Below are 12,572 nucleotides of genomic sequence, written 5' to 3'. Positions count from 1 at the left end.
AGAGAGGTAACACTGTGCTGGTATTCTGGGTGTGGAAGGCAGGGGAGTGGGGTCCTGGCAGAACCCAAAAGCTACAAAATCAAATTGAGGAAAGGAAGGAAACATGGGCTGGTAGAGAATATCACAAAGGAGTCTTAATCTTTTTGTGCCATGATCCCTTTTAGAATCTGGTGGGAGCCAAAAAAACCACGCAAATACAGTTGATCCTCATTATTTGTGGATTCTATATGTGCTTTTTTCTTTAAGGTTTTGTTTTTTATGTTTATTTATTTTGAGAGTGAGTGAGTGGGTGAGAGAACATGCAAAAGTGGTGCAGGGGCAGAGAGAAGGAGACAGAGGATCCCAAGCAGGCCCCAGACCAACAGCACAGAACCCGATGTGGGGCTTGAACCCACAAACGGTGAGATCATGACCTGAGCCAAGATCAAGAGTCGGCTACTTAAATGACTGCGCCACCCAGGTGACCCTGTATGTGTCTACTTTTAAAAATTTATTTATAACCCTCAAATAAGTACCTGCAATGCTTACATAGTCATCCACAGACATACAGAGCGGTGAAAACTTGGACCACCTAATGTACATGTTTCCAGCTCAGGTTGAACAAGGTGACACTCTGCCTCCCTGTTTTAGCTTTCATGCTATAAGCAAGCGTCCTTTTCCAAGTTTCTTTAAGTGCCATGTGTTTTGCATTTTTGTACTTTTGGCTAGTGACTACACTGTTTCAAATAGCCCCCAAGCATAGTGCTGGAGTGCTATCTGGTGTTCCTAAATGCAAGAAGGTTATTAAGTACCTCGTAGAGAACATATGTGTGTTGGATAAACTTCATTCAGGCATGAGTTATAGTGCCGCTGGCCTTGAGTTCAATAACACAAATACTGTAATTAAAATACGATTTTATACAAAGAAATACTGTATGTAATTATTTGTAAGAATATATATTAAATAACATGCCTTTAAACAGAAACACACATAAAACAAGATTATGTATTAATTGGTTGACAACAATGTTATGACCAGAGGCTTCAGGAACCTAACCATGTATTTCCCCTAGGAGCAATGCCTCAGTATTTGCTGATTCAGTGCTCACAGCAACTTTACAGAACATTATTTTTATGAGTAATAAGGAACAACTGGGGTGCCTGGGTGGCTCAGTAAGTTAAGCGTCTCACTTCAGCCCAGGTCATGATCTCACAGTTTGTGCGTTCGAGCCCCACGTCAGGCTCTGTGCTGACAGTTCAGAGCCTGGAGCCTACTTCAGATTCTGTGTCTCCCTCTCTCTCTGCCCTCCCCTACTCATGCGTGTGTGTGCTCTCTCTCTCTCTCTCTCAAGAATAAATAAACATTAAAAAAAAGAAACATTAAAAAATAAGAATCAACTGTACTTTCAAAATTTTACATGTAATAATATCAAGAGATTCTAATATCTTAGAACCACTGACACTCCTAAGTGAATCTTTTCTAGGGTTCCATATAAACCAAGTTAAATAGTACTAATACCTTGCCACAAACTCACAAGACTGAAAAGTAGGGTAATACATGGGGTTATAATAGCAATATGGGTATAAAAATTATTGCTAATAAAAATGATCTGGGTCCCTATTATGTGTAGGTAAGCCATTCTCAAAAGAAGTAAAGATATGTATGTGTCTATCAATTCTGAGATAATACTCAACAGGATTATGTGTGGCTGAATTTATTATTCTTTATTAAATAATTTAATATTCAATGTAAATAAAAATATATGAAAATTCAGAGATGTGATCTATTTATTACTCTACCACCTTTCAGATAATTGGTTTTCGGAGTTAGCATATACAACGAACATTAACCATCCGATCCTTGAGATCCTTGCTTAAACATTAGTAGGCAGGATGGAACGATTAAAAATATTTTACAGAAGGATATTTACTAACCCTTCTAACATCCCTTTTGCACAGACAAGTACACTGCTCATTTTTCAGAGGGCAAAGCAGAGCGATAAAAAATGGTTTGGTTTCTTTCCTCCCTGCTGACTCCATTTGGTCCCAGTTATCCTCCTTTGTAGGTTAGTGATAGCCTCAAGGAAAAAGGCTTTATCTCTTTCTAGATAGACTTTATTTCCAAGTGTCACTATTCTGTATTTTAAGTGGTCTTTCTGAGAAATCACGTGAAGGGGTCCAGAATACTCCTAGTGGCATAGGTATTATTTTGAACTGAGGACATTTGAGAATCAACAATTGCAAGAAGACGCTTATTCTGAACTCCTCTCATCTGGCTAAAAACAGGACCTCTCAAAATAATCCAACTGTCATAAATCTCCTCCCTGGCAGTTTCACAACCTGCCATGGAAGACTGACTCCTATCACCAGAGAGGAGAAATGAGCACTGGGATAAGAAATTGCCTAAGTAAACACTCGCAAAACTATCATATCTCCCATCTATTCTCCTAAGGGACCATTTGCTTTTCTCAAAAGTCATTTGTTCTCCCAGAAGTGCCCTTCTCCCCCTGTTTAATCCCTATCAAGATGGTATATAAATCTCAAATTCTAACTACCCCTTTGAGTCACTTTTTTGAGTGAGCTCCTGTATGTGCATGATTAAAATCTGCTTTTCCCCTGTTAATCTTTCAGGTTGAGTTTAATTCATAGTCCCCCAAGAACTGAAGTTAAAAGGGTAGAGGAAAAGTTTTCTTCCCTGACACAAGGATTGTAAGGATGCCATGATATTGTTTCAAATTTCCTAATTCTTGATCTCCTGGCCTTCCATTTCTTGACCAGACTGCCCCAGCAGTGTGCCAGATAAACTAAAGTTGCCTATCCTAGGATTGTCCCCAAGGCAGGAGCACCCCATGGTCCCCATTATTTTGGGTACAAACCTGCTACTCACCTTGGCTCTTCCAGCACTGAAATGAGGAGGCAAAGATCTTGAGGCTGCTGTTATCCTGGCTCTTGTCTGGGCCAAGTTACCTAAGCAAAAAAGAGAAAAAAGTTAAAGTGAAGGAAAAGTTAAGGAATAGTATTATGTGTAATTTTTCCCTTTTGGCCTTGTATTTTTATTAATTTTCCAAATGATCTTCTCTGAATATGAACAATTTAGAAGAATTTGAATTTTGAAACCTTAATGACATAAATTATAAACAAATTGTAATAATTTATAAATTATAATTTATAATATAAACTGAATTTATATTAGTTTCATAAACAAACAACAACGACAAAAAAAATCTCTCCAACTCACTCAATAAGCTAGGAAAAGAAAAAAATTACCACAACATAAAGAGGACATAAATGAAAAGCCCACAGCTAACATACTCAACAGTGAAAGATTAAAAGTTTTTCCTCTAAGATCAGGAACAAGGCAAGGATGCTCACTCTCACCACCAACTAGCAGCCCTAGCTCAAGCAATTAGGCAAGAAGAAGAAATAAAAAACATCCAAATTGTAAAGAAAGAAGCAAAGTGATCTCTGTTCTTTGGTGGCATGATTTTATGTATAGAAAACCCTAAAGATCCCATCAAAAAACCTGTTAGAATAAATGAATTCAGTAAAGTTATAAGATGTAAAATCAGCCTAGAAAAATCAGTTGCATGTCTATGAACTAACAATCAAAATTTGAAAAGGAAAGTAAAAAGCAATCCCACTTACAATAGCATCAAAAAGAATAAAATACTAGAAATAAACTTAACCAAGGAGGCAAAAGACTTATATGCTGAAAACTACAAAACATTTTTGAAAGAAATTAAAGAAGACACACAAGTAAATGGAAAGACGTCTTGTTCTGGGGGAAGAAAAGAATCTTTCTCCTCTACTCATCTTAGGTTCATTTCCTGGGCCCTGAAAATTTGACTGACAGAAGACAGTTTAACAGGAGAAAAAACAAACAGAACTTTATTACTGTATGCATCACACACACACACACACGGGAGTACCCAGTAATGAGTAACTCAAGGGGTGGCTAGAATTGGGTCACATAGCATCTTAATAAAAGAACAAGAAATTTCTACGTAAGTGACAAGACAACAACAACAAAAAAAGATCTTTGAGTTTCTAGGGGCAGTAAATTATGGAAGGGTAAATATATGGAGAAGTTAATGGAACGTAAGGGCTAGTTAGTGAAGTTTTGTTATATAGATCCCTCTGGTGCTGTCTCTGGGCTGATAAGGGTCTAGAGTTGTCTCTGGTGAGCAACTTTTGTTCTTCCTGATACAGAAGGGTTGGGATGGGGGGACACTTCTACAAATTTTCTTTTATGCAAATAGGGGGAGGGCAGAGAGCTTTTCTTACATCTGCTTTTTCTCAATTGCTTTCAGCTCAAAATAATCTTTATGCCAAAGTGGTATATTGTAGGGTGGCATATTCTGCTACTCTTTACTATGTTCACGAATTAAAAGACCTAATATTGTTAAAATGTCCATTGCTACCAAAAGAGATCTATAGATTCAATGCAATCCCCATCAAAATCCTAATGGATTTTTTAAAAATATAAATATAAAAAACAATCTTAAAATTCATCTGGAACCACAAAGGACCCAAAGCTCCCAACAATCTTGAGAAGGAAGAGAAGAGCTGAAAGCTTCACACTTCCTGATTTCAAAATATCTTATAAAGCTACGTAATCAAAATAGTATGGTAGCAGCATAAAGACAAACACATAGACCAATGGAACAGAACAGAGAGCCCAGAAATAAACATATGCATATATGGTTAAATGACCTTTAAGATGGGTATCAAGATTATACAATGAGGAAAAAGCAGTCTCTTCAACAAACTATGTTTGGAAAACTCAATATCCTCATGGAAAAGAATGAAACTAGATCCCTAACTTACACAAAATTCAATTCCTATTGGATTAAAGACTTAATGTAAAACCTAAAACTATAAAACTCCTAGAAGAAATTATAGGGGGCAAGTTTCATAACATTGATCTTGGCAATGATTTCTTGGATAGGATATCAAAAGCACAGGCAATAATAGCAAAAATAGACAAGTGAGATCACATCTGCACAGGAAAGGAAACAACACAGGGAATGGCAACCTACACAATGGGAGACGATATTTGCAAACCATCTATAAGGGGCTAATTTCCAAGATCTATAAGGAACTCCTACAATCCCACAGCAAAAATTAAAATAACATAACCTGATTTTAAAATGGGCAAAGGACTTAAATAGGCATTTCTCCAAAGATGACATAAAAATGGCCAACCGGTATATAAAAAGATGCTCAACATCACTAAGAATCAGGGAAACACATACCAAAACAACAACAATATATCACTTTATACTGTTAGGATAATCATTATAAATACAACAATAACAACAGAAAATAACAAGTGTTGGCAAAGACATGGAGAAACTGGAACCTTTGTGCACTGCCCGTGGGAATGTAAAATGGCGCACCCAATATGGAAAACAGTATGAAAGTTCTTGAAAAAATCAAAAATAGAATACCATGTGATCCAACAATCCCACTTCTGGGTATTTATCCAAAACAATTAGAAACAGAGCTGTGAAGAGATATTTGCCTCCCAGGTTCATTGCATCACTGACAGCAGCCAAGTAGTGAAAACAAACTAAATATTCATCAAAGAATGAATGGATATAGAAAATGTGGTATATACGTACAATGGAATATTACTTGGCCTTATAAAAAAGGTCATCCTGCCATTTGAGACAACACAGATGGACCTGGAGGACATTATGTTAAGGGACATAAGGCAGCCACAGAAAGACAAATACGGCATGGTCCCACTTATATGATGTATCTAAAATAGATAAGCTCATAAGAGCAGAGAATAGAATGTTGGCTGGCAAGGGCTGAGGGGACAGGGAAATGGGGAGCTGTTGCTCACTGGGTATAAAGTTTTAGTAATGCAAGATGAGAAAGGTCTAGAGATTTGGTGTAAAACAGTGTGCACGCAGTGAACAATATTGTACTAGACACTTAAAAATGTGTTAGAAGGGTAGGTTTCATGTTGTTTCTTTTACCACAATTAAAAAACTGTCTTGAACTAGGGCACTGTTAGTCCCTGAAGGAGATGGATATACAAGAAAACAGATGCTAGGAGCTTTCCTGAAAGAGAAACTGGACAACAGAGAACCCCACTGTGAAGGTTTAAGACACAGACACTGATTAGCAGATCTGGCAGTATGGATCTCTCAGCACAGAGAGAGAACTCCACACAGGGAACCAGAGGACACAGAGAATATGGGCAAGGGCCGTTGAGTCTGGGGCCGATGGGTCTTTGCATTTGCCAGGGGTGTGACCTTGAACAAGTTAATTAATATCTCAGAGCCTCAGTTGCCTTATCTATAACATGAAGACAGTACTACCTTGCTCTCAGAGTTGTTGCAGGCATTCAGTGAGGGTAACTCATGTCAAGCACTGTCAATGCAGGTTTGGTGAAGGTAAGTGCTCTCTTCATGTCAGCCAGCACTAATTATTACCAGTCATATTATTATTACTATTTGCTGTGCATAGTTCACCTAGGACTCCAAGCAGAGAGTAGAGGGCAAGAGAACACCAAGGGATCTTACTAATTTGCAACTGTGAGCACTGGTCAAAAAAACAGTTGAACGTTGAGAAAAATGATAAGGCAACCCCCACTCTGAACCTCCATCTCTTGGCCATTCTGATTCCCAATGCTTTTTACCTTTGAAGGAGCTGAGGGGCCTGCTCAGACGCTCTTCTCCTCTCCCCACCCATCCTTAATCTCTCCTCTCCTCTCCCGTCCCTAACCTCCCAAACTAAGTTCTTGAAGAGAGCTGTTTGCTTTTTTACCTAGGATGTCATCTGATTCTGTAGCAAAATAAAAAGTTGTCAATGAAAGGAAATGCTGCAATTTGTGCACAGGCAAGACACTCAAGATTTCAAAGTTTTTAGCAAGTCTAGCACAAAGATGTCCAAATGTTTTCTCTGGCGATATCTTCAGAGGCTAAACTGTGATTAATAGCCCAGAAAGAAGCCTTTGAAGCAGGATTGGTGACATCAAAGTCATAATCCAGGGGTGGCAGGAGCTTTATAATGAGTGGGAAGCATTTTAACACATTTCAAAGGATTTACAGCATGAATAAACAATAGACCTCAGCAGATGCACGACACACACCTTTCAGAAACATAACCTATAAGAAGTTTCCATTTTAATTTAAATGTAAATACAGTGTTCACATTTGTTTCAAAGCCTCCTCCCTGCTTCACCCCTAGACAGCCTCTTTGGCTAAGGATGCCTTACTGCCCCAGAGCACCCTCCTGTCCTTCTCCAGACTGTGGCTACTGACGTGTGCTGAGGAGAGAAAATGGGAGTCACAGACATCTAATGGAATTTATATCCTATGTCGGAACGGGGTTAAGAAAGAATCTGAAATGGAGCTTACGATGATCCCGCACAATTTCTCTGCTTCCAACTTAAAGAGAAAGAGACAAGTGGTCTGAAGACAGAGCTGGAACTTTTAAACAATGGCAATTTCCTGCCTGCTTCAGAGGATTTCATCTCTTGGAAAGTACCCAGGACTCATGATTTCATCTTCCTAAATTGCTTCCTAAGAATTGTCCAAAATAACGGGTTGCTGTTTAAATAATCACGCATAGAATTTGGCTTCCCTCTGCTGCCCTCTCTGGTTTACAGAATTTGTTGCAGGGTTCCAGTGGTGACTGCTAGTGCGCATTTGTTTGGAAATTTTTCCTATTTTAATTTTCCCTAACACAAGGTATAGGTTCATAAACTAATAAATTACTACAAACCAATGATGAAATGTAAAACTCTTATGTCAAATTGCTACTAAGAAAGGAAATGCAAATAAAAAAAAAATCAAATGTTGCAGTTCATCTGCTACCAGAATAAGTTATCTGAGGAGACCAGAGAACTGAAACCATTGATCCAACAGTCAGTCTGGATACAGAAAACCTAAACCACACCTTACTATCTATAGGAAAATGACCTTATATCATCCCGGTCTCCATTAGCATGAATCTTTTTCCAGGCAACAGTTTGACTCTTCATTATAGGAATTTCCTAAAAGACCTAAGACCCATTAACTCTTCAGTGGAAAATACCAACTGTGAGTTTACCCCCTACGGTTCTATGAATCACTGAGTTAAAAAATCCTCACCTTGTTTTTTCCATCAAATCGTAGACTACTCTTTTGTGATCCCTACCCTACCCTAATCAGCCTCCTTACTTTGAAAGACCCACCCTAAAAAAACTTGTATCTCTCACTAAATTCAGATCCTGCTTTTCCTTCTCCAGGACACTGCCAAAGCTTTGAGAGGCAGTGGCTCCCTTACTGTGGTAAGTAACAAACTCCACTTTGTCTCATCACCAGGTTGTGTGTATAATGTTTACAAAGTCAGCGTGGGACAGACCTATGCTGATGTGATGCCTATAGTGATCCCAGTGTTCTAATTTCAGTAACAACACTGTAGCTAATAAAAATTCAAGGAGTCAAATTCAGTAGTTGCATAAAACATACTATAGTATTTTGTATGCAAAAAGCTTGTTTTTTTACATACCTATCTATCCTAAATATAATATGGATTTGTTTTAGATTTGATACACTGAGGTAACTTAAAACAGTTACAAAAAATATGAAACAGTTGTAGGAAGCCAAGAGAAAAAGTGTGTTGTTAGATTTCATTTCCCAGTTTTTACTTTCTCCTCTGGCATTCATCTATCGCTTTAAGTATTAGTATCAATAAGTGGGCAGGGTGGATGTGGGAGAGTTCCCAGCCCACTTAATCTCTCACGAGAAGAACACTGACAATATATCGAATGGGCTGTAGTTTGGTGAAGGGAAGGCAGCAAGAGTAAATAAAACACCAGCCTACTCTCCCAGCTGTTTTATACAAGAAAGATGCACAGATAACAAATTCACTCTCTTTTCTGAGTGCACAAACTTACCTTTAAAAACATGCACTCGGGAAATTCAAAGCCCAAAAGAAACCCCTTTCTCATTCCTGAATTGGCTTTTAATTGGCAGTTGTCTGGCATCTTAGGAGTTTCTGCATAATTAACACCTCTGGACTATTCTGCTTGAAGGAAGCCAAACCAATGTTTTTGCTGCTTTCTTTTTCATTTAGAACGTGAACCACAGCTTTAGAGATCTGTGACCCAGTGATTTTAAAATTGTAGAGCTGAGGAAAAATAGTAATTCCTTCTTTCTTCCTTTAAGCTTTAAAACTCATCAACAGGATGTCAGCCCAGCAAATAACTGTACTGAATCATGAGAATTCAAGGAGGTAATAAGACTTCCCTTTCCTAACTTGGTCAATAGTGGAGCTGAAGGTCTTTGTTTCCTGCATTTTATTGCCACATTGGCAGAAGCTGCCAGTTCAGTCTCCCCATAGGCAAAGCCATGTTAAAACAACAACAACAATAACAACAACAACACCACAAGCCCACACACACCTCTGAGTATTGTCTGCTTTCCCCACATTTTCTGGTGGAGTTTGCTTGTAAATGACAGGACATGTGTTCACAATAGTACTGGAGCCTAGACGGTTGACATCTATCAAAGAAGATCTGACCCATTCAGGAAAAAAGAAAAATGAAATTCACATACACAGATCTGTCAGCACCCACTGGTCACTGACATGGGAGATTGGTTTATTTCAGCCTCAGAGCAACATCCACATACAGCAGAGGTTTTAGTCCAACCAGGGCTGGTCCTGGACAAACTGTAATTTAGGTGAGGGATATATTCAAGTTCCACAAATACCTTTTTTTTAAGTTTATTTATTTATTTGAGAGACACAGAGAGAGAGAGAGAATGAGCAGGGGAGGAGCAGAAAGAGAGGGACAGAGAGATTCCCAAGCAGGCTCCTCACTGTCAGTGTAGAGCCCAGTGCAGGGCTTGAGCCTACGAATTGTGAGATCATGACCTGAGCTGAAGTTGGAGACTTAACCAACTCAACCACCCAGGCACCCCCACACATTCCTTTTCACGCTCCCATTCCCACTTCTGAAGGTGCAACATGGCTTTAATGCTGTATCTCTTCCCTACCCCAACAACCAGTTCCCCTTATTTTCTTGCCCCACTCTTGAACTCTACAAGGCAGTACAGACCTCCTCCATCAAACCTTTCCTATGTTCCAAATCTTCAGGTTACTATCCTCCTCTGCCAACTAATCCAGATCTCATTTGTTCATGGATAAATAAATTATTTAGTAATATTTAGTATTACTTCACTGAGGTGCAAGATGTTTGCATAGAATGGAAAGCTTTCCAGGAACAAAACATTTACAGAATGATTCTGTTGATGGAAATGCTGGGTAGCTATAGACCATCCAGTGTCTGGGTAAGATGAGATAGTTCAGAAGCAGACGTTCTTTCAGTTAATGGTGCTCAAGTTATTCATGCTTTGAAGTAAGACATTAAGGGCCCTCTATGGTTCTTCAAAAAATGAATAGGACACAGTTTTTTGTATCTCAAGGAGAGGACAGCCCAGAGGAGCTGCTAGGGGTAGGGAAAAGACTGACATATAAACAATTCATTGCAGTTTAGAGTGGAAAGTGTTGTAATAAACCTGAATAAAGTGACATGAGAGGATAGAAGACTAAGTTTTCTGGACAGAATGAGAAGAAGCTGGAGAGTAGGCAATAAATGAGCTAGATCTTGAAGGATTAATGGAAGTTTGACATGAAAGGGAAAGGATTCTATTTGGAAGATGCAGAATGTTTAGTGAGAACAGAGCTCTTTAAAAATTCCAGAGACTAGGGTGCCTTGCTGGCTCAGTCAGAAAAGCATGTGATTCTTGATCCCAAGGTTGTGGGTCTGAGCCCCATGTGGGGTGTAGAGATTATTTAAATAAGCAAAAAACATAAAAACTTTTAAAAAATTCCAGAAACTTCCAGAGACCCTACACATCAAACTCCCAAGCAGCTTCTCATTTTTATATTAGATATTTAATAATAGCATAAAATATTATTTTACCCTTATAAGCATAAACCCAAGTTCCTTGCCCCTCCTTACCAATGAAAACACTAACTATGAAAGCAATTTGTGGGGGAAGAAAACATGAAAAAGGAGGAAGAGGCAGGCTCTGCAAAGGCACTGTAAGTCACTGGGACTATGAATAAAATCTTTGCTATTTTGCGGCTCCAGGGGTCTTCAGATAGAGTACTCAACTATTTGTATGGCTGAAGTTGGATGGTTTGGATATAAGCCAATAGGGGACTAATATCATTTGGTCGGTACAAATACTAATTAGGCCAAAGTCTTGAATCAGGTAGTTGCACACAGAAAAGTGACATTCCATATTTAAGAATAGAATCCGAAATAAAATGCCCAGGCAGGAGAGAATAAACTGATCACTGAATATAAAAAAAAAATCCTTCCCCTAGAAGTTCCACTCAATATACCTTATCTGTTGGTGATGAGTCCATTGTACCATTTCTTTGTGTGAAGCACAATACTTAGGTTTCCTTAGGTTTTCAGTTAAGACCCAGAAAGCCACACAGAAAATAAGATGCTGTGAAACTCCCATTGTGCAGGATGACAACTGAGTGCCTGAAACTATAAATGCTTCTTTGGTTCTCCCTCTTTAGCATGGAAGCAATGAAAAGGATGTTATACTTGAAAGTGAGAAATTTGGATTCTTATCCCAGGCCTGCCATTGACTTGAGATCACTTTACTCTCTGTGACTCGCTTGTATTACATGTCAAATGAGGAGTTTGAGTAGATTAGTGGTCCTCTACATGTATGCCATAGAATTCTGCCAAGGCACCCATGGAGCACACCCTCTGTGGCTACACAGCTTCATTTAGATCAAGGCCAGGCAACGTGGTGTTAAGAGGGGTAGAACCTTTTGTGAGAGGGAACTACAAGGAACTATGTTGACCTGGTACCAAAGAGATTGTGTGACATCTGTGGCCAGGACATGTGAGACATTTACCTGGGCTTTATAGAGCTGGGCTTTAGAGAGCTGGTCGGGGCAATCAGCAATATTGTTCAAAAAGCAACATCACAGAAAATATTTGCAAAAGATACATCTCATAAAGGACTGTCATCCAAAATATACAAACAATTCTTAAAACTCAACAAGAAAATAACCCAGTTAAAAATGGACTAAATATTCTTTTTTTCTTTTAGTTTATTTTTTTTTAAATAATTTCTACACCCAAGGTGGGGCTTGACCTCACAACCCCAAGATCAAGAGTCACATACATGCTCCACTGACTGAGACAGCAAGGCATCCTAAGACAGCCCAAAGATCTTAATAAACAACTCACCAAAGAAGATATACAGATGGCAAATAAGCACATGGAAAGATGCTCCATATCACATATCTACAGAGAAATGCAAATTAGAATAAGAGTGAGACACCACTACGCACCTATTAGAATGGCCAAAATCCAGAACACTGACAACAGCAAATGCCGGCAAGGATGTAGAGCAACAGTAACTCTCATTCACTGTTGGTGGGCATGCAAAATGGTGTAGCCACTTTGGAAGAGAATTTGGTGGTTTCTTACAAAACTAAACATACTTTTAGCATGGGATCCAGCAGTCCCATTCCTCGATATTTACCCAAAGGAGTTGAAAACTTGTGTCCACACAAAATCCTGTTGCCAAAAATTAGAAGCAATCAAGATATAT

At 38.8% G+C, this 12,572-nt stretch overlaps 1 protein-coding gene across 6 annotated transcripts in view; it reads right to left on the bottom strand.

The window, feature by feature from the left end:
* Positions 1–12,572, bottom strand: part of MYO3B (myosin IIIB) — a 490,117-nt gene that overhangs the window by 169,947 nt on the left and 307,598 nt on the right. For all 6 annotated transcript variants that reach the window (XR_006712951.1, XM_045480150.1, XM_045480152.1 and 3 more), the window contains one exon: positions 2,867–2,946. Coding sequence is in view for 5 of the 6 variants with exons in the window: in XM_045480150.1 (XP_045336106.1) it covers positions 2,867–2,946 (80 nt within the window). In the remaining variant the exon portion in view is untranslated. The remainder of the gene's footprint in view (positions 1–2,866; positions 2,947–12,572) is intronic.

This window comes from Leopardus geoffroyi, chromosome C1 (assembly GCF_018350155.1).
Source record: "Leopardus geoffroyi isolate Oge1 chromosome C1, O.geoffroyi_Oge1_pat1.0, whole genome shotgun sequence".
Taxonomy (NCBI): Eukaryota; Metazoa; Chordata; class Mammalia; order Carnivora; family Felidae; genus Leopardus; species Leopardus geoffroyi.
This window is presented reverse-complemented; position numbering and strand designations above follow the sequence as displayed.